Source organism: Eumetopias jubatus, unplaced genomic scaffold (genome assembly GCF_037043125.1).
Source record: "Eumetopias jubatus isolate StellerSeaLion01/CBP00866 unplaced genomic scaffold, mEumJub1_p1.0 scaffold_9, whole genome shotgun sequence".
In the NCBI taxonomy this organism is placed as follows: Eukaryota; Metazoa; Chordata; class Mammalia; order Carnivora; family Otariidae; genus Eumetopias; species Eumetopias jubatus.
The window spans coordinates 81,781,861-81,803,911 of record NW_028274815.1 but is presented as its reverse complement, the minus strand read 5'-3'; the positions used below and the strand labels follow the sequence as shown (position 1 = coordinate 81,803,911).

The 22,051-nt window shown below is 42.2% G+C and overlaps 1 protein-coding gene across 1 annotated transcript in view; it reads right to left on the bottom strand.

Moving 5' to 3' along the window:
* Window positions 1-20,943, bottom strand: part of SLC9A2 (solute carrier family 9 member A2) — a 94,808-nt gene extending 73,865 nt beyond the window's left edge. The window contains exon 1 of the mRNA XM_028104033.1: window positions 20,658-20,943. Coding sequence (XP_027959834.1) covers window positions 20,658-20,943 — 286 coding nt within the window. The remainder of the gene's footprint in view (window positions 1-20,657) is intronic.
* Window positions 20,944-22,051: the final 1,108 nt, after the last annotated feature.

The window sequence follows — 22,051 nt, the reverse complement described above, 5'->3', positions numbered from 1 at the left end:
AAGAGGCGTGGGAGGGGCTTCCAAGCAGAGGGAAACCGCGCGTGCAAAACTCATCAGGGTGGGCACCAAATGTGGCCCCTAGGAGGTGCTGCAAGAACCCTGACAATCAGTGAGAGTAATGTGTCTTAGGCCTTGTCATCCACAGTTGGGACTTACCTTCAGGTACTGGGAAGTTGTACCACCCGATACGGGCAACAATATGAGGAAAAATACATGCTCTCCATCGAAGACCAGACAAAATGTTTTGAGAGGACAGTGAGGAGCTCGTGTGGCTCTCTGTCTTCAGTCACACCGTGCTGATGCCTTTAGCAGACTATTTACTGCACTAGAGTTCCCAGATCCACCTGAGGGTCTGTCTCACCCACTAGAACACATTCCCAGGGTGGTGGCAAGGTTTTACTCAATTCTGCACTCCCAGTGGCTCATAGTTTGTAGCAGGTGGATAAAAATGGCAATAGAGAGAGAAGCTCTTTACCTTCCATTTGCTCTGGCTGTTCTCCTTTAGGGGTTTTTCTCCATGCCCATGGATAGGCATACGGCCACCGCCTGTGCGTGCTCTCGCTGGGGTTCAAGCCCCTGAAAGCAAAGATCGTGGGCCTCGCCTTTTATCACGGTCTTCACTCGCATTCTTGGTTCCAACTTTCCTATCGTCTTCTTTAACCTGCAGTTTTGTCATTTTATTTACCACAGAATGCCCAGACAACTCGTTTCTATCTGATTACCCTAAAGGCTTATGCTTTCATCACTCAAGGTGATTTCTACCTTCACCTCAGTTTCGCTTACGTTGTAAGAGCTATGCTTAAAATCTTCACTTCCGCCAAACACAGAAGAACAACTACTGTATGATTCCACTTACATGAAGTACCTAGATACGTCACATTCACAGAGACAGAAAGAAGAACACAGTTTCCCAGGGGCTGGGAGGATGGAGGACAGGGACTTATTGTTTCATGGGCAGAGCTTCTGCTTGGGAAGATGGAGAAGTTCTGGAGACAGACAGGGGTGATGACTGCACAACACTGTGAATGTACTTAATGTCACCGAATTGTACTTGTTAGGGTGAATGTGGTAAATTTTATGTTATGTATCTTTTCCCATAATAGAAAACAAATCTTCACGTTTGTTTCTCACTTTCCTACTTGTTCTTATAAAATGATTATGGCACAGCAAAAGAAATATTGATATAGCTGCATAAATACTGCTAAGCAAACAAGTACGAAAAGATGTAGATCAAACTGATCTCTGCTGACAGGCACTGCCACCATGCACATATCCCAAAATAACTGATCAGCTGACCCACAGCCTCTGAACCAGGCCTCTGAAAGGCAACTCTCAGAGAGGGGATGTTAAACGTGGGTCTGGTATCTTCACTGTGGACATCTTGGCCACAGCATTTTCACTTGCAAACATTTTCAGTGCTAACTAACTGACCATAAGGCAATTCTGCTCTGAAAGATGAAAGAACTGATTAACACTTTGGTTTCACTGCTCCATTGACAGAGGTCCCATTTATATATTATCTAACTCTTGGCTAGTGCTCATCATGTTCTATACAGTGATGAGTAGACATGGCGGTCTTAAATAGTGGACGATGACTAGTATATATCGACTCGATAGAAAATTATCTACTGGAAAAACTTACTGGATAAATACTGGACATGTGAAATAAGACAGTATAAAGCTGTATTGCATACTATATTAGAAAACAACATATTAGTTACAATGGTAACAAAGCTCAGTTAAAAATATGTTACAGCATTCCTATGTGTTGTACATTTCCCATAGAACTCTGGAACATGTATGAATGGACATGTGAAAGTATGTCAAGAATGAAGAGCAGTGTAGAAGCCCTTCACAATTTAATACAAAAGCTCAGTTACAAACATGCATCCTAATATTTGGAAAATTGACACCTCTCTATCTAAATGAAGGAAGACATTAACAATGAATTTTATCATTAATTCTTTTCGTGTTTAATTATGTCCTTTTTTAAAGGTCCCTGTTTTATTTTTCACAGCTTTAGCTTTTATGGCAAATATCCTTACATCACTTTTATTAATTTTTTCATGTTTCATTATGTCCTCTTTGATGAATGTCCTTGCTATTTTTCGTGATTTTCTCTTTTATGGCAAAATTGCCTTACGGCCAATTAGACAGATGGCAAAATGTTTATGGTGAAATGACCGAAAACCTCAAACTGTACAAAGCATGGGCTATCCAAAAATAAAAAGCAAAAAAATCAGAATGTTCTGCAATGCAAAGGGTCAAATAACTAATTTCTACAAAAATGCTCGTAGCAAAATATCAAAGAACGGACACAGTTGAGCAAGGTATAACATGCTGACATGATATCCCAATCTACCAGAGCACGTATGTTTATTATGACAATACTCCTACCAGTTTATTCTAAATGATGCTCAGTGAACAACAGCACAAGAACCTTACTTGTTTTTATTATATTTAAAAATGTTAAAATATTCACAGACACATTTTTAAAGGAAAGTGCCTCTTGTATGAGACCTGATCATCTACTGAGACACCAAGAACAGGTATTCTTATTGAAATTGACAAAACACGCTTTAGTGAAGGGAAGTAACTCTTCACTGTTTAACAATTGTCAGAATAACATCTGATTTATCCACAGTTTATCTGTCGTAGATAATGAAGTTGCTGTATGACTTAACTAACCAACTGTCAGAGGCAACGTGAGAGGCGTGTGCCCGAGGCCTGACCTCCATCCCAGCACTGCTTCCTGTGCCCATGCTTCTTACTCAAGGTGTAAAATGGGAATGCCTTTTCCTTGGAGATTCCAGAATGGCCTCCCCGTTTTTATCAATGGCAAGAGGATGTCCCCGCTATTACTTATTTCTCTTTTTGTGACATAATCACATTCTGGGGATGGTATTCATTTGGACTGTTATTAACCTCACAAATTCCAACTGATCCTGACTGCGTAAGTCAGCTCCCTTAAATAAATATCAGCAGCTATGAATCCTGGAAGCAAAACTTCACGTAACATGAAAAAGTCCGGGCCGGAGTTACAAACCGGCAGGCCATGGGCCGCCGTGGCCTACAGGCCTACTTTGTTTTGCTCATCTGGTGTTTTTTGAATCTTGAGCTAACCTCTGGACATTGAGAGTCTGCACACATAAAATCCTCTGTTTAGTTTATCTTGAAAAATACAGCAGACTGGGCCTTCTGTCCCCCAATTTGTGCAAGGTGGCAATTGGCTGGAGCTGAGCAGGGGCTTCGTCTCATTTGGGCAAGTGCTGGCTCTCCAGTGAGCCCGCAGGACCCCCCATTGCTGGCGCCCTCCTCCACCCATCTCCCAGGGCATGCATACCCACCGCTAGGCCACCCTGTCGGCCGCCTGTCTGGACTGCAAGTCCAAAAGCCAACCTTCAGAGGCTCCTAAGACTGCAGTGGAGATGAGAGTGGGAAATCTTCCATTCTCTTTCTCTTCACTGTTCTTTTTTGACTTCTGACTTCAAATCTGAACTGGAGCAATGAGAACACAACTTAGCACTGAGATTCCACGGCTTACGGGACAGGCGTCCCATCTCTTAAGCAAGTGAGTAGGGCTCAGCTCCTCAGGGGTACCTCCCTGTTCTTACTGAGCCCCAAAGCTGGTTTCTGTCAATGGGGCGAGCTCCCTGACAGGTCCTGAGCAGCACACTGAGAGTTGGTGACATTCGCTTCCACAAGCTGAGAGAACTTCTGGAGTGGCCTGCAGGCCTCAGACTTTCCTCTCCATTGAAGATAGCGAAATCCTAATCTGACCCCTGCGCCAGGGCTGGGCCCAGGATTGGACTCATGCCCTTGCCTCACTACCACCTGCAGATTAAAGCCCTTTCTTTAATCTCAGACTCATCATTTGCATTCCTGGGCCATTGGCAAGATAAGATCAATTTTCAGTATTACAGCTTCCTTTCTATAAGAAGTTGGGCCAAAAGATTTGGCCTATAACCACTAGGCCAGAAAAGTATTTTTGCTGAGTAGACTATGCACACATCCCTGAGCAGAAATTTCATATTTAGTTTCTAACTAGCAACCCTGTGATTGCTCATGAGTGACTTAAAAGTTGTGTGTGTGCATATGGCAGCCTGTGTAACACATGCAGACACACCCACAGGAGTCATCCATAACTCCTGGCTTGCCCTACTTCATGGAAGACACTGTATCCAATGCCGACTGAGAATTTCATGTCCCACAAAAGACATATATATATTGGGGCCAAAGGCAGATGCAACTGAAGGTGCTGTTCTCAGAAATCTGATGGGGGAATAATAGAAGACTATTATCTCTCGGGATTTCAAGGGAAGTCACAAATTGAAAGAATGCAAGCTATCCCTTCAAATGAAAATGTTTTGGTTCCACATGCGGAGGGGCTGGGAGGGCGCTATGCCCTGAGCAGGAAGGGGGTGGCCTGGGAAGATGCTCCTGGCCCTGAATCCCTCAGCTCTCAGGAACCTGGAGGGTGAGCAAAAAGGCCCAGAGTCTCTCTGGGCTTCACTGCCCAAATCAACGTGGGGCAGACCAGTGACTAAAGAAGTTGTCCTGGCTGTGAAAGAGCCTGAGCCACAGTGGTGAGCACAGGAGGCACACGGTAAAATGAAAACGTCCACTGATGCAGCTCCCCAGCTTGGGCCTTACGGCGAATCTATAGTCCTCCAGTTTCTCTCTATAAAAGAGATTCCAGTGAAGGGACAATTGCAGGCCCCGGCTGCCCAATGGCTACTTCTGGGACAAAAAAGCTCACGATTTTTCCAGGAATTTTAAAAGAGACTGTCATGCAAGAGGCTAGCTAATCAGCATCTAAGCAAAGTATACATACCACAATTACTTTGCATAATGATCTTGTAAAAAGCACATCAATTTCTTCCTTTCCAAGATTAAAGAAGAAATTGTGCTTGGAGAGTGAGAAAAGCCAGTGAAGAAAGAACAAATAATAAACACTGTGCTTTTCTGTAAATAATATTTCTCGCTTTTTATTTAGAGTTATTCATGGTTTTCCTCAATTTTATATTAGCTAGCTTACCCACTAACTGGCTTTCAGAGGATCTAAACCACTTACGTACTTTACCATCTTGGTTACTTCCTGCTGGAGTAGACCATCTTAGATTACTTCCTTGTAACACGTCACAGTATCCTTTTTGAAGCTACAGGTGGGATAGGCCAGGGGCAGGAATTCCAAAGATGGTCAGTTCTTGCAATCAACATGCTCCAATGGTGTCCTAGGAGTTTTGCAAAATGTTCCACGAGCACCTTGCAACCAAGATGGAGGAGACACATCACACCATCCACACAGCCCAGAAACGAACCGGTCCGGGTGCGCCCTCACTGCCCACCGAGGCTGCAACCCTGCACCAGGAAATAACAATGATGCTGGATGGTGACCCAAGTATTTTCGCGTATTTTACATCTGGGTGTGAAATATGTGCCTCCCCGCGCCAAGTAAAGTAACCCACAGATGCCAGGGGAATTTCTAATGTCGCCAGGTGGGAAACAAGATCCAGGCTGTTAAAATGATGACAGCAGCCCCTGGACACGCCAAGAATTCTTCTTTAGAAAAGTCCTCGACTCAGGTTTCTCGTGAAGTACACATAGAGTCGTCACAGAATTTGTTCTGAATCTGTCAGGACTGCAGGTTGAGATTTTACAGCTCAGAGGTAGATTCGACAGCCTCAGATTCCAAACATCTTTAACTTTACCAAGCTTCACCCCCTTGTGGCTATTGGCCCACACCCGTTTCTTTTTTTTCTTTTTCCATTTTAGTAAGACACTTTGATGAAGGGGATCAGCCAAGGAAGGGTTAGATTGAAAGAGATCGTTCTGAGAGTAAAAACTTCCCCGGGGTGTAGCCATTATTTAGGGGGAACGACAGAATCCAGGGAGTAGTTAGGCTCTGTGGACTATTTCTGCATAGACCCTCTGCAGATCAAGAAGAGGCACAGGGAGGCGGCACCAGTATCCAGGGTCCGGGGAGGGTATGAGGATTCTGGTATACTCTAACCGAGAGTCAAAACTATCCATGCAGGTCAACAGTTGAAAACAATTTTTTTCTATCGCCCCAGGCTAGATGTTAAATCCCCAGACTTGTCATTCTTTCAGCCCACGTGTTAGTAAATGATTTATGCCAATTTTGGTTTTGTTGTTTGCCCACCAATCATTAAGTTGTACACACTTATCCAGGGAGACTACCCCACCCACTCAACCACCTTGTGTTGGGAGTTTCATGTTCTGTTTGGTTTTTATTCCTCTGAGAGCCTGCCTTCCAAACAAATTTACCACTTGCTTAAAATAAAGAGATCAAAGTATAGAAGAGGAACCCACAATAGCCAGTAATTGCTACCTAATTTCATTTTTCAATTAAGTGGTTGCTAACACTTTGCTGCAGTCCCCAGTTATTTACACGGATGGGAGCTATGTGCACATGGGTGGCTAGAATTAAATTAAGAAACTACCCTATTTGGTAAATTATACTATTTTCTAAACTTACCAGAATCATCACATTTTTGTTCACTCCTTTCCAGCTTCTGATTACCAACTCGGTGGTCTCTGCACATCCATGTGTCTTTCCATTTGTTTACTGTTGCAAAGACCAAAGGGATTCCAACTCTGAAGATGTACAGATCTTAAGAATTCTATGGTCCCACCATCATCATAATCATTACATTTTATTAAAATAATGATCAATACTACTAACATATTTAGTGGAAAGATGAAATACTGGAGTCCTGCCGATTACACATGTTTGTTCAGAGATTCAGGAATAGCAGTAACTCCCCTGGTTTCAGTGGCCTCAAAACACAAAACTGAGGGACGCCTGAGGGGCGCCTGAGCGGCACAGTCAGTTAAGCATCCAACTCTTGGTTTTGGCTCAGGTCGTAATCTCAGAGTCATGAGATCGAGCCCCACATTGGGCTCTGCACTCAGGGCACAGTCTGCTTCAGATTCTCCCTCCCTCTGCCTCTCCGCTTGTATTCTCTCTCTCTTTTTCAAATAAAAATAGAACCTTTAAAAAATTTTAAAAAAACCAAAACACAAAATTAAGACACGAAGACCAAATGAAAAGAAAAGACAAAAAAAAAAAAAAAATCACTGCAGAGGGAGTAAAGCCATTAAATACATAAATTAGCTATCTTATTAATCAAATCGCTTTAGAAAAACCATTAGCTTAGAACATAAGCATGTGAATGAATGATGAATGTCAGCAGTAAAACAAAACCAGATGAAGGCTCCTGTGAGCATCAAGAGGCTATAGATGTGAAACAGCTAAAAATATAAAACAGTACTGAGAATGTAGACATCATTAGTTTTAACTGTGTGCCTCCTCAGCTCCACAGAGGTGGATAAAACCAAAAGACCCAAGGCCCCCACCCCAGAGCCTTGACTTGAGAAGGGAGGGACAGCGAGCACACACAGGTGACTAATGAATAAATAAATACATGTTAGATAGTGATAAAAGTGCCAAAGGAACAGGACCCGGAGAGATTGAGGCAGGAGCTAGTTCACGCAGGCATGTATATGTATTTTCTAGCTCCTGTAAAGATGTGAGCTCCTAGAGCCAGAGGCAGCATTTTCATATCCTTCCAGACAGGTCAGCAGAGAATGCACAAGGAATGATGCCATTCTCCTAAGAAGATCAGCTGACAGGAACGGTGTATTCTTACCAATCCTGAAGACCAGACATTTCAATCAGATGGAAAGGAGGGGCCCCAATTTCTCATTCTCTTCTCTCCACACCATTCTGGTGTTTTGTTTGATAAAATGGACACTCAGCTAGTGTGGGCTTCTGCTGATAGGGAGGGCCAGGTGACAGTTTTTAAATAGCAATGATTACTTTGCAGCATTTTGTTTTAAAATGCTTTTCTGCCTCGATTCCTAAAGAAACACAGTTTGTAAAAAAGTACAAATGGACTTGGGAAGGATGGGCTGAAACATACAACCCCCCCTCCCCCGTGTGTGAACTGACATATCTGGGAGCCCTGAGGACACTGAGTATACCCAGCAGCCCAGCGGGGGTCAGGAGGAGGGTCAAGAAGAGAGCGCGCTCCTACGGAGAAGGTCTCACCGTCTCACCGGACCACAAGCCTTGTGTGTGGGGCCCTCTCTTCAGCCTCCCACCTGTTACGCCTGGCTGTTCACCCTTTAGTGTACAACACACAAACCTGGGACCAAACAAAGGGTGTGCACTGCCTTTTTTTTTCCATGGCAAATTAACTTACAAAAGCAGATCTTTTTTTTTTTTAATTTATGCAACAATGAAAACTGAAATGCGTATGATTTAGAGAGAAACCCAGGCATAACACCAACAGCAGGAGACAGGTCCATCCAGATGATCTAACAACTTGTTACAGAATAACTGGGCAGAACAGACTTTCTTGGTGCAATGCCAGTATGCTTCGGAAGAGGAAGCAAGACCTCTGTTCTCGTGAAGGTGGCAAGTTTTCTACATGCATTAACTCTACCCTCACAACAATCCAGTAAGGAAGCTACTATCATTATCCTATTTCACAGATGAAATAATTGAGGATATAGAGGCTTATTAACTTACCCAAACTCCACACCTAGCAAGTGGTAGAGCAGTAGAGCTCGGATTTTGAACAACAGAGCTGAAGTTATCACTCAAATATGTGCAAGAACAGTATATACATTATAAGTAGAGTGGCCAAATAAATGATCATACGAGTATATTTGAGAGTGAAGGGCACACTATTAACACATGTGCTCGGCTAACACAAATCGTGGATATCACAGACAAACAAGGATGCACAGTTACCTTAACTACCACATGATTAAGCTGAGGTGAAACAAAAAGTATCTCTAAACATTATTTAGTTATTTGTTTTCTCAGTACTTACTTACTGAGTACCTGCTATGTGCCAAGCACTGTCCTAGATAGCAGGTCAAAGAGAAAAGTCCCTTCCCTCATGGAGCTTATGTCCTAAATGAATGTCATTCGTGTGTGAATATATGTCTGCATGCTGCACATGCATTGTGTATGCAAGTCAACACATGTGCATATACATGCAACACAAAACAGATTTAATACCTTCTCTCCTGTCAACCTGTTGAAATTGAACTTTGGCCTATTAAAATTTACATGGTAGCCCAAGTTACAGGTTGAACCCTTAACCTATGAATCTTAACATGTTAAATCTACATTTCAAAACCATTAGAATTCTACATTCCCTAAGTTATGCATGGTGGCAAAAGCGAGACCAAGATTCAGAAATTCTATTTTTTTTTAAGATTTTATTTATTTATCAGAGAGAGAGAGAGCACACGCAGGGGGAGCGGCAGGCAGAGGGAGAAGCAGGCTCCCCGCTGAGCAAGGAGCCCGATGTGGGACTCCCTGAGCTGAAGGCAGACGCTTAACCGACTGAGCCCCCAGGCGTCCCTCAAGATTCAGAAATTCTAGACTCAAGTTCCAGCTCTCATACCACTATGAGTTCCACCACCTTGCCTTCCATTCTACCAGTTTACAGAGTTGTGGTGAACTTGGACTAATGTTAAGTGTGGAGTCAAATGTGCTTTCATATATTATTTCAGTTGGTCCACACCATGATCCTCTGAAGTAGGCAGGATGTAATTATCATTGTTTGATTTTATAGTGAAAATCTGAGACAGTCAAGATTAAGGTTAAGAGTGTCTGAGATAAGGCACATCAAGGTGCTCTGGAGACCACAGACAGATACCTAGAATTTAACATTCTTCTTCAGGGCGAAACACAGTGGAGCGATGAAGTACACTGGCCACGGATCCCACCTCTACCCCTTAAGTGCTGTGACACTCTGGACCTAAGTTCTCTCAACCTGTTCCCTCACCTATTTTTTAAAACTGGGGATTATAATGGTGCCTACCAACCAGAGTTGCTATGAAGATTAAATAAGACAACAGGTATAGAACACTTGGCCCAAATACCTGGCATGGAATAATGCTTCAACCTTGTTAGCTATTATTATTTTATTAATGAAACCATAATAGAGGGATTATCTAGGCCCACCTATCTCCACCCTCCAATGCCACAACAAAAGACTCTGCTCAGCTGCATTACACAGATCAGATTCCCCAGCCCTAGGATCCCTAGGAAAGAAGCTTAGTGATAGGGAGCAGCAGAATCACCAGTGGAAGGGTCACAGGAATATGGCAAAAGAATTGTTCCAGGGCGCCTGAGTGGCTCAGTCACTAAGCATCTGCCTTCGGCTCAGGCCATGATCCCAGGGTCCTGGGATTGAGCCCGGCATCCGGCTCCCTGCCTCCGCCTACCCCTCTCACACACCCCCTGCTTGTGTTCCCTCTCTCTGTCAAATAAATAAATAAAATATTAAAAAAATAAAAAGAATTGTTCCACTGCCTCATGACTGCACGAGGAACTTTCTCTGGATAACAAAACTTTTAAAGCTTCTTTAGAGCACTTTCACATACAGAGGGTGCGCATGTGTCATCTGTTTCATTTTCAGTTGAAATGTCTAAATACATTTGTGAATTTGACTTTTCTGTTTTTACACGTGAGCCTTTCTATGCCAACGCTAAGTAATAACATGAAACTCACCTTTAAAATATGATTATGTCACAGCCACATAGCTTTCAAAGGAATTCTCATGTCCTCCCCTGGAATGATTGAAGAGGGAAAGGAATACATACATCTTCAAGTAAGGGATGAATTTCACAAATCAAGATTAGAAAGCCCTTGGATGGTGATGAACAATGTGCACAATTGTTGCAGGAAGTACATCAATTATGATTCATTACATTTAAAAGATATAATTGCAAGAGAGTAACCTGTAATTGTGCATGCCTCATTTGGAATGACAATACGCCCATGTCTGCACGTCACTTTAATATAATGAACACATGCTTCTCTTGGCTTAAGTTTCCTCTGCTATATAAAAGTAAAATCTTTATTATAAATTACTTCCTCCCCTACAGAGTATCTCATATTATCCCTGTGGAAATGTTAAACAGATGGGGCAGATACATATCCCTCCTTCTACTAATTAAATGTGAGAACTAAGTAGTTGAAGACTTGGCAGGGTCATACAACAAAGTTGATAGCAGAACTCGAACTACAATAGGGTCTTCCTACTTCTAATCTGGGGGACATCTTTTCCAAAACTTAGGTCCAACACTTCTTCAATTGATGAGTTATTTCTCTTCTACCCAACTATGAAAACATAGAAGATAAAAGCAGAATAGTCACATCTTTATATCCTGAACATAGGAAAACTAGGAAAGCACACATTACATTCACCTTACATTATTAAAGAGTTTTTAATCATACATTATTTAATCATACATACATATAGAATATCATACATTATGATATTCTATAAACAGAATATATCCATGGACTTCAAACATTTTATAGCAAGCATTTGTTTAAAAAGTGCCAAGTACAATGTCACTGAGCCATCCAACAATGCAAACACAGATAAAGCCACCTCTTACTTCAAACATACAAGATTAATATCTAGCCACATTCAAAATAAAGGAAAATGTGTGGAAGGCCAGAAATAAAGAGAGGAGTCAAAGCAAGAGATGACAGCGGGATTTCAAGCCAGTCAACCAGGGGGATTCCAGACAAGTTACCTGCCCTATGTGCTAGGACCCAGTATTTGAACACCTACATGAACACAAAAAATTTGGACATCAGACCAGTAAGGGAAGCATTCATGCATAAATTCCTGAGTCTCAAAGAGCTACTTTGTGCCAAATAAATAAATACTAAAAGATGCCTATAGCCAGAAAAATAGAAGGAAACACATCAACTCTTTATGGCCTTGGGCAGAGAGAAAATTCTCCCTATAAAGTTTAAAATTCCAGGTTTATACCACATACAGGTATAAAGTCCACTTGAATCATATGGGAAAACCAAGCTGGTACTAAAAGCCAACCACTAAAATTCTGGGTCCCAGCATGAAAACTCAAAACCATTTTTGTGTAAGAACCCTTCATAACTTAAGGGAAACAAACCACTTCCAAGTAAACATCCCCTGGTGAAGCTAAGCTCACAACAAAAAATATAATCTATATAAGGAAATAAATACCTAAAAGGGAAAGTCAGTAAATGTGATAAACATAAGAATTAGCAACAACTAAAAATAACAGAAAAATCTAAAAAAAACTAAAAAATGAATATAGTTTAAATAAATGAAAAAAATCAAAGGAGGAATAAAAAGTAACTGAATAGTAGAAAAGTATGAACAAAACACAGATCCACTTAAAAAAGAGCCAAAACAGCATAAATGAAAATATAATTAAAATGAAAAGTCCAGTGAGTAGGTTAAGCACAGATTAGAAATACTCTGACAGTAATGAGATACTAGTAAAAAGATCTGATAAAATTACTAAGAAAAAGAAAAGAAAAATAGATGAAAAACATGAAACAGCATTAAGAAACATGGAAGCACAAGTTCCAAGAAACAAAAACAAAATAAATCAATACCTAGACACATCAAAGAAACAGAAGAATATCAGAAATAACCAAATGAAGAATCTTAAATACAAGCCAACAGAAAAGTCAGATTAATTCCAAAGGGCAATGAGAATAATAACATAAGTCTCCGTAGCAACAAAAGGGGTCAGAAAGTAATGAAATAATGTCTTCCAACTGATAAGAGATAATATTTCCAACCCCTATACTCTGTTATATAATCGTTCAAGAGAATAATCAAAGACACTGTCAAAGATCAAGAGAATTTCTCATTCAAAGACCCTCCCTGAAGTATACACCAAAAACATATTTCAGTAAAAAGAAAATAATCTGGGGGAAAGGGGGAGACAGAAGAATAATAAAAAATTGATAAGCATGTTTGCAAATGTAAACACTGCTTATAAAAATCAAAAGCTAATTTGGAGGATATTAAATACAAATCAGGTCAAAAAATTAAAATCTAATTTGGAATAAATTAAATATAGACCAGGTCTAAATTATAAGACAAAAAATTAAAATTCTGCAACAAACAGATAGCAGTCAAAAATTTTTATAGTTTAAGTATTATTCAGAAAGAGGATAAAACAATAATAAAATATCAAATACTATGTTTACCACATTCCAAAAAATTATTTTAAGATTTTACATATATTAGCTAATTTAATTTTTACAACAGCCTATGACATTGGTACTTTTATTTACCCATTTAAACAATAGAGCAACTGAACCCAGAGAGTTTAAGTTATGCACACAATATCATACAACTACAAAATATGTAGGAAAATGTGAGCCAAAGCAGCCTGGCCTGACTCCTGTTAAATCAGGTAATTAGATTAAAATTGAAGAGTCACCACAAAAGGAACAGAAATGGAATATATAATAATATATAAAAAATAAATGAAAAAAAATACTAAGCCAAAATATGACAAGAAAACTAAAGACACCAAGTAAAAGCACAGTAAACAAAGAAAGTAAGCCCATATATATAACTCACAATAAATGCACAATAAATGTAACTGCACTTCTTTTGAAATTACAGATATTTTTAACATTTAAATTAAAGACAAAAAAATCCACCTATAGGTGGTTTAATAAAATGTATCTAAATGAAAATTATCTAGTTGATTTAATAGTAATGGTATAGGAAAAGATATGTCTGGAAAATATAGATGCGGAAAACAGATACAGAAAAAAGACATACAAAGTCTAGTTTTATTTTGAATAGCAACTGTAATAAAAGAAAAAACAGACCGTGAGCCCCAAGAATATTATTAAAAATAAAGAAGTTCATAACTTAATAATTAAAGGACAAATTCGCTCAGAGGATATAACAATATTAAACTTGTATGCACCCAATAACTTAGCATCAAAATATACAAAGCAAAAATTAACAAAATTATAAACAGTAATTGGCATCACAATCTTAGACACTGATTTTAACGTACCATATAACCTAATAGTTAAAACAGCCAAAAAACTTGGCAATTCTATTAAAGATCTGAACATAATTACAAATTTAATCTAGTGTGTATGTGTGTCTGCATACGTGCACATGTGCCTGTATAAAATCCTTCACCAAATAAATAGAGAATATATAATCTTTTTTAAGCAAGCATGGAAAATGCAGTTTAAAAAGGACCATATAATTAGGTGATGAATCACTACATTCTGCTCCCAAAACCAATATTGCACTGTATGTTTACTAACTAAAATTTAAGTAAAAATAAACAAGGACCTTATATTAAACCACAGAAAACATCCGATCTAAACAAAATGTAATAAAATACGAATAAAATAAAAAATAACCACATATCTCTATATGTTTACTAACTAAAACCTATCATTGTAAATAATTATTGGGCTAGAATAATAAAAATCACAAGGCAGGGGGGTGCCTGGGTGGCTCAGTGGGTTAAGGGACAGACTCCTGATTTTGGCTCAGGTCTTGATCTCAGGTCGTGAGATTGAGCCCCGTGTCAGGCTCCACACTCAGCTCAGAGTCGGCTTGAGATTCTCTCTCTCCCTCTCCCTCTGCCTCTCACCCTGCTCACGCGCTCTCTCTCTCTCCCCCTCTCTTTCTCAAAAATAAATAAATAGATAAATAAAATCTTTTTTAAAAAATCACAAGGAAATTTAAAAATACTGAGAACTAAACAACAGTGAAAACTCTATATATCAAAACTATACAATGCAACTGAAGTAGGACAGAGCAATGTATTTCTAGCCTTCAATACATACATTGCCATTCCTCAAAGATATACCCATTTGGATTATAAGAAACCATCTTTAAGAAGAGTTTCTTTTAATATTCCTGATCATGAGAAACCACCTTTAAGAAGAGTTTCTTTTAATATTCCTATTTCAGCTCATGAAGCATTTCTCTGATTTCATGAAAACTAAATTGGATTTTATAGACTTTAAATTAGCGGTGGAGTGCCCCTGATGAGATACATCAGTTATCTTTTCAGCTTTATCACTGATATGTTAAGTTCTCCTCTCAGAATATAAAGGTCTGTCAGTTGATAGCAATAATGATTTCATGCAATTTACTAGGGAAGTACAATTTCATCTGCATCCCCTCCCTGAATTCTTTAGTCTCTGCCATGCTCTTTATTGTTACAATTTGCAATAAAGATGAATTTACATAAACTTAGAATTATCGTGACTATGCTTTGTACCACAGTCTTAAATGTCAGTTTATCATAGCTTTGAATTTATTTTTTTTTAAGATTTTATTTATTTATTTGACAGAGAGAGACACAGCGAGAGAGGGAACACAAGCAGGGGGAGTGGGAGAGGGAGAAGCAGGCTTCCCGCGGAGCAGGGAGCCCGATGCGGGGCTCGATCCCAGGACCCTGGGATCATGACCTGAGCTGAGGGCAGACACTTAACGACTGAGCCACCCAGGCACCCCCATAGCTTTGAATTTAATGAAAACACAGAAATAGCCATATTTTGGAGAAACTGATGAAGAAAAATGGCTTAAGAGTTACAATAACTAAAATAAACTGTTGAAAGAGTTTTGTCTATTTTAATAAGACTGATGTCATTTTAGTGTAAGGACATGCCAATTTTGGAGCAGAGTTCATAAAAATATTCATCACTAAAATTATTGAAAGTAATATTATGTTTTCGACTATAAGTGTTTTTTCAGGGATTAACTACCTTTGTAAGGTGGGAGTCGACATATTAGAAAACAAGTAAATTCAATAACTAATGAGCTAAGCTCTAAATTCAGGAATAAAAACAACAGAAAAATACACACGAATAAAGTAGGAGTAGCTAAATAATAAAGAAAAGAAAGTGATAAACTAGAAACCAATCAAAATCCAATTCTTTGAAAAAGTATAAAATAGATAAACTTCTGAGAATGTTGGTCAAGGTAAGGAAAAACAAAAATAACAATATTAGGAATAAAAAGGTAGAATAATAAATGCAGATAAAGTAGGTATTTTTAAATAGAAAATAACTTCCTTCCCATAAATGTAAAAACTCAAATGAAATGATGATTTTCCAGAAAAATAAAAACACAAGCACTAAAACTGACTGAAGAAGAAACAGATAAGCCAAATAGAACTGTAAACTTTAAAAGCAATTGAATCACTGATGAAAATCTATCCACATACAAATCAACAAATTCACTTGGTTTTACAGGTGAGTTTTTACAACCCTACAAGGAACAAACATATTTATACAAGAAGTCCTTTGTATAATTTTAGGGCTTCATAATATGTGAAAGAATTCTGTAAAAAAATTCAAAAAGTATCCCATTAATGATAATTACTGTCATTGCGGAAGTTGATACAGAGAGTAACATTTTTGGTGAAAACTTACCTGTTATTCTTTTAAAAGATAAGAAAATATTTCTCTGTTTGAGTGATAAAATTCTAGAAGACACCTAAAATGATCTTTATAAGGAATAAAAGAAAGCTATTGCAGCCATCCTTCATCCTTTGTTTAGCCCAAAGGGAAAAGATGGAAACTTAGAGACAAAAAGGATCAAAACTCTTCTTTTCGCTTAAGAACAAACACATGCCATGAGGAAGACTTAGCTTCAGAAGTGTGTTCAAAGTGAGATGTGGTTCACAAACAGGTGAAGACCATGAGCTTCATCCCTTGACCAACCAGCTGCTGTATATGCTTCAGGAAAACCAAATACAACAAAGAGAAACAGATCAAGGGCAAGGGTAGGTTTTTCTAAGAGATCGAGATCTCAGGTAATACAGATAGATATCAACGGAAGAAACTATCTGGTTTCATATTTCAAATCAGGCCAGACTGGAGCCCAGAGGAGAAACCTTCATGGACCAAACTGCTTTGCCTTTTCCTTAAAACAATACTACAAACAAGTTATTTAATGTCAAGACAACAGGGTGGAGGAAAGTGGAAAATTCTGCATCCTAACCCCAAGTTTAAGGGTAAAGGAAATGAAAAGGGCAGGATGCATGGTGACACCTGGAAGAGGCCAACAGGCCAGCTCAAGACTACAAGATAAGTGAGAGGACATCTGGGAAAACCACTGAGGACATAGAAGGGAGTTCTGTTGTTTTAAACAGTAGAGACCCAGTGCTCTGTTCCTGGACTTCAAAGAGAGGTAGAACACATGCCCAAGTTCACCCAGTTTAGGGCAAAGCCCACTGATCCACTTCATGGGCAAGAAAAGCAGAGAAGACCATCTTAGAACGCTCCAGGAAATTTTTCTCTTAATTCTTTGGCTACCTATTATTCTAAGCTACAGAACTCCATCCCTGTGTATAGGATTTACCAAGCACGGTGTGCATTTATAGCTGTTAAAAAATCAAGAGTTATTCAAAATATAAGCATTCAAAATAAAGAACAATACAACTTCACATGTGTAAGGATCTAAGTGAAAAACAAATTGGGAAATGTTTCTTGCCAAAATTTTAAAAACTATTCAAAGTTGTACTAAATTCTATGTTCTTTTATTTATTTAACCTACTTTACATATGCATTCACATCATCACCATGACTACACAATGTTCTTTTTAACCAATAATTCAGAAATTGAGTTTCCTTGATAATCAGGTAAAAACAATGAAAAGTTGAATCATTCAACACTCTGCCAAAAATGCACTTGCGTACTTCTCACTGCAATATTTCTAAGATTATATTGTGCTGCAATCTAGCAAACTATGCTGAATTCACCACCCGGCATGATTGAAACTTCCTACAGATGTGCTTAGGAGCCTCCATTTGGGGCAACCTGTTATCTTTGTTTAGATTAATCACTAGCAATGTGTCTCCATGTTCTCTGCAGCAGGTTAAGTTCAGGTACACTGGGTTCACGGCATAAAAGTGCCCCAAATAGAAATCATGGCATTTTGCTCGAGTTAACACATCTGTTCTCATCACCTCAAGTCCCCTGCACAGCTCAATTCATCATCCTGCCCCACGTATGAGCGAATTAAGTCATCCAAGTCACCCCCAAATAACAGTTTTTCCAGGGCAAAAGTTAAAATAGAATTTGAATGACGAGATACTGCTGAATGGGCTGGAAAGGCATCCCTCAATACAAAGACAGTCTTCCCCAAAGCCAACAGAAAGTTTAGGGCCTGGGGGAGCGGGTGGGGGGTATCCGGGCACTTCCAGGCTCCTCTAAGGACAGACAGAGCTGCAACAGGAGGACAGGGTTGGACTATCTACAGGAAGAACCTAGGGAAGACCCCAAGGACTAGCTTTTGGGACTCTAAAACTGCACTTTCTGCTCTGGGAACTATATCCTTCACCCCACCCATGGCAGTCTCTACTCAGGTCTCTCTCTGCTCAGACCCTTCTGGTTGGGAGACATGAACATCTGTCTGTATTTTCATCTCTGTGCCACCCCAGATGCAGAAGAGAAAGAGGAGATAGTAGCCAGTGAAGTTGAGAATTGGGGGGAGGGGGGGGAAGGCCTGAAAGACTGGGAGAACAGCAAGTGCCAGGGGATAGAAATACACCTGGATAAAAAAAAAAAATACTGCCCATGGGCAGATCAACACACCTACGAACTCAGACAAGCATTTTAATAAGATGCCACACAGTTAACAGAGTAAGGCCCAACAAGATGAATGGATCATGATGGAAAAAGAACAAGTATGAAAAAGCAACCCATGCAAATAAGAGCACTTGGAAAAGGCTGAGCCTAAAACAGAAACAGAGAAAGGCAGGAGGTGGCCCAGCCCAGTGAAAAAGGAGACGCAGTACCAGAGAACCGAGTGAAGATACTGTGACTCCTTTTCCACTCCTACTAATGATGACAATACTCAGCACTTACTCCATGCCCAGGATTTTCTAAGAATGTTAAACATAGGTAGTCTCATTTAATCCTCCTGAGAAAACAAGCCTCCAGGAGAGCCACGAATATGAGACATCAGACAGACCTGGGTGGAATTCTGGCTCCCCACCCACCAGCAAGGTAACCTCCCCACTTCTGCTTCGCCGTATAGGAAACGGGGTAATCATACCTACCCAGAATGGTTGTGAAAATTAGAGATAATGAACTTAAGTGCCTACCAGCGGCTGTTATTAGTGTAATTAATTAGATTAAAATAATCAGGAGTGAAGAACAAAACAAAATGTTGTAATTGAATAGAAATGGCAACCAAGCAGCAGTAATGGAAACAGGGCACAAAAGCACCAGGCCAGTGATGGAGGCTGGGAGAGAGAATGAGTCAACAGAGCCTGCATTTGGCTCCCCACTCAGAGTGTGTGTGAGCAACTCATGTCAACTCTCTGGAGTTTCAGTTTCTGCCTCTACCCAGTGGAGGGGAGGGTATTAATATCTGTCCTTCCCACATGTCAGGGTTGTCGTGAGGACCATGTGAGGAGACAGCACCTGAGTTTATTATTACCCGCAACGAATTTATGCAAATGCACGTATCTACTTGATAGGGAAATCCATTTCCTCTGCTTCCAGTTCTCAGGTGGAATTAAAACACGCAACTAGTACAACCATGTCAAAGCCAGGTCATCGCAGACTGCAAAGTCATTAAACAGCATGTGCCTCCTTTCGTCATCATTAATAGAATCTAATTAATTTAATCTGACATCAGGCTCACCTACCCCAACTTCCACCCTCGTACAAACCCAACTCTTCGGACTGCTTTGTGTTTGCCCCCAATTTATGCCTCTGTTTATGCCTGTCTGGAACGTGTTCCCTTTCATCTCCAACTAACCATATCCTGGTCCTCCTTGAAAACCCCATTTAAATGCTTCCTTTGCATGAAGAAGTGATTTCTGCCTCCCTACATTGCCATATTATCTTTTCGGAGTTTGTCACACTACTTAGCACTTTCCTGTATTACGGTCCCTGGTGTGTGTGGTACCTCTCCCACCAATCAATAAGCTGAAGGCTGACAGGCAAGGTGTCTTCATCCTTTATGGAGACCTGCCTCATCGTACAGCAGGGGATCTTTCCCAGGACAAATGTTGAAGACGTATGCAATAATGCAAACATTCTTTTGACCTAATAACTTCTTTGAATCTTTACAACAACAGTAGTTGACATATTTCAAAATAAAAAAGTACTTAAAATATAAAGTAAAAATAATGTAAAGCCCCCACGATCACAACAAAAGTTTATGGGGGGGGCAATGGGGAATGAAGGTGAGAAAATACATTCTGAGTTTCTGCTTTCCAAATGAGAGTTAAAGAGATAGTTTGAAAAGTGGGTTAATGATATTTGCATATGCATCTCACTTTACTAGGCTCAGTTCGCCTAAGAAAAAGCTTCCTGGAGAGTGACAGCCTCAGCCCAAAGGAGGGAGGAGACAGGGTGTTCCTGTCCCAGCTGCAAGCGCTCAGTTGTCCCTGGTCCCCTCCCAGGCACTTCATTAGTCAGATGCGTGGCAGGGTCTGTGTCTTGGCCAAGGCGCCTCTCTCCTCAGAGCATCTAGGGCTTTAACCGTTTTGGCCTCTGTGCTAGCCTGCGCCTCTCTCCCCACGACAGATAGGAATAAACCTCAGCCCACTCGCCTCCTCCCTCAGTAAACAGGTCTCTGCTTTGGCAGAGGGCTGTACCACTTGGCGTCTGAGGTAAAAGTAAGCAGCACGTCACTGACTTCGTCTGGGCTAATAGTTTGGGGCTATTTCAAGGCCAATGTCCACTTAAGAACCAAAGCATGAAAATGCTCCTCCCCGGGTCCCTTTCGACTCAGACACCCACCCGCGCTTCCCCACCCGATAGCCCTCACCCCAGCTGCTGGTCCAGCTCGCTCACCTATCTTAGCCAGGGACGCCAGCAGGATCCACAGGGTGATCTCGAAGGGGATCTGCACGTGGGGGTAATCCAGGGTGAACACTGGCAGGCGACTCTCCTCGAACGGCGTCGTTCCGGGAGCCACCACGCTCGCGGGGCTGGGCGGGCTGGAGCTGGCGCCCATGGCCCTCGACGCGTCCAGCAGGGTCTCAGCCAGGGTGCCCGCCGGCCCGGCCACCTGCAGGAGCAGCAGCAGCAGCAGCGGCGGCGGCGCCCGCAGGCTCCGCCCGGTGCCCGCCAGCCCCATGGGGTCGACTCCCCGCGCCGCCCGCGAGCCCCGCGCTCGGCCCTCCGTGCGCTCAGCGCATCGCTCCCGGGCAGCGCCGCCCGCTCGGCCGCGCACAGTGCGGAGCGGAGATCCGCCGCCCGCCGCCCGCCGCCCGCCGCCGGCCGCGGGGCCGGGTCTCTGCAGCCGACGGCTCGGTCCCCGCTGCGAACGGGCACACCGCCTGGCCGGGCGCGCACCCTCAGCCGCCCTCCGCCGCCGGCCGCCGGCCCATGCCCCGTGAGCGGCTCGCGGGCCGCAGCTGCAGGCCCTGCCCCGGGCGGCCCGCGGGCGGGGGCGGGGGCGGGGCGGGCGCGGCGCCCGGGCCGCGGGGCGGGAGGACGCGAGCACCGGGCCGACGCGCCGCGCACCTGCCCGAGCCCGCGGGCGACGCGGGGCCGCGCTCCCCTCTCGCCAGCGCCGCGCGCCCGGACCCCCCACCCCCGGAACCAGCCAGCTCTGGGCGGAATCGCGCAAGGTGGCCGGAGCTGTCCCCGCCCCGGAGGCAGCGTCGGGCGTCCCTCCAGCGAAGGGGCCGGCGCGACCCACGCGTCGCGCCCTTTCCCCCGCAGGCTCCTACGAGGGGACGCGGGGTGTGCTGGGCACGCGGGGAGGCGCCGCCGGCTCGGGGTCGGGAAGGGAAGCTGGGCCCCGCGGGGGTGGGGGAGCTACCGGCCGGGCCCGGGAGCTGCGGAGGCCGGGACACACTGTGGAGCTCTGTGGAGGGTACAGAAAGTTGAGAAAAGCCTCGTTTTGTTCCCCTTCTTAGGGTTATCAAATCGCGTACTGTACGGGGCATTGTGTCTGCGTGCTTAAACTGCCCGTGCGGGACTCAGTGTTCCCACGCTCCCACGGAATCCTTTCCTCTCTCCCTCCACCTTGTCCTGGTCTCGCTCCCTACATGTACCCCCGTCGCTTCCCCTTTTCTCTCCCTGCCCCCGGTCACGAAAAAGAAAAACATTTCTCTCTCTCTCTCTGTTTTTCAGGCTTAGAGGTGCACACGTCCGAGAGCAACAGAAATATAATTATTTCGTGAAAAGCCAGTGATTTGCCTAGCTCAGACTGACTTGCTCCGCTAATTACAGGACGG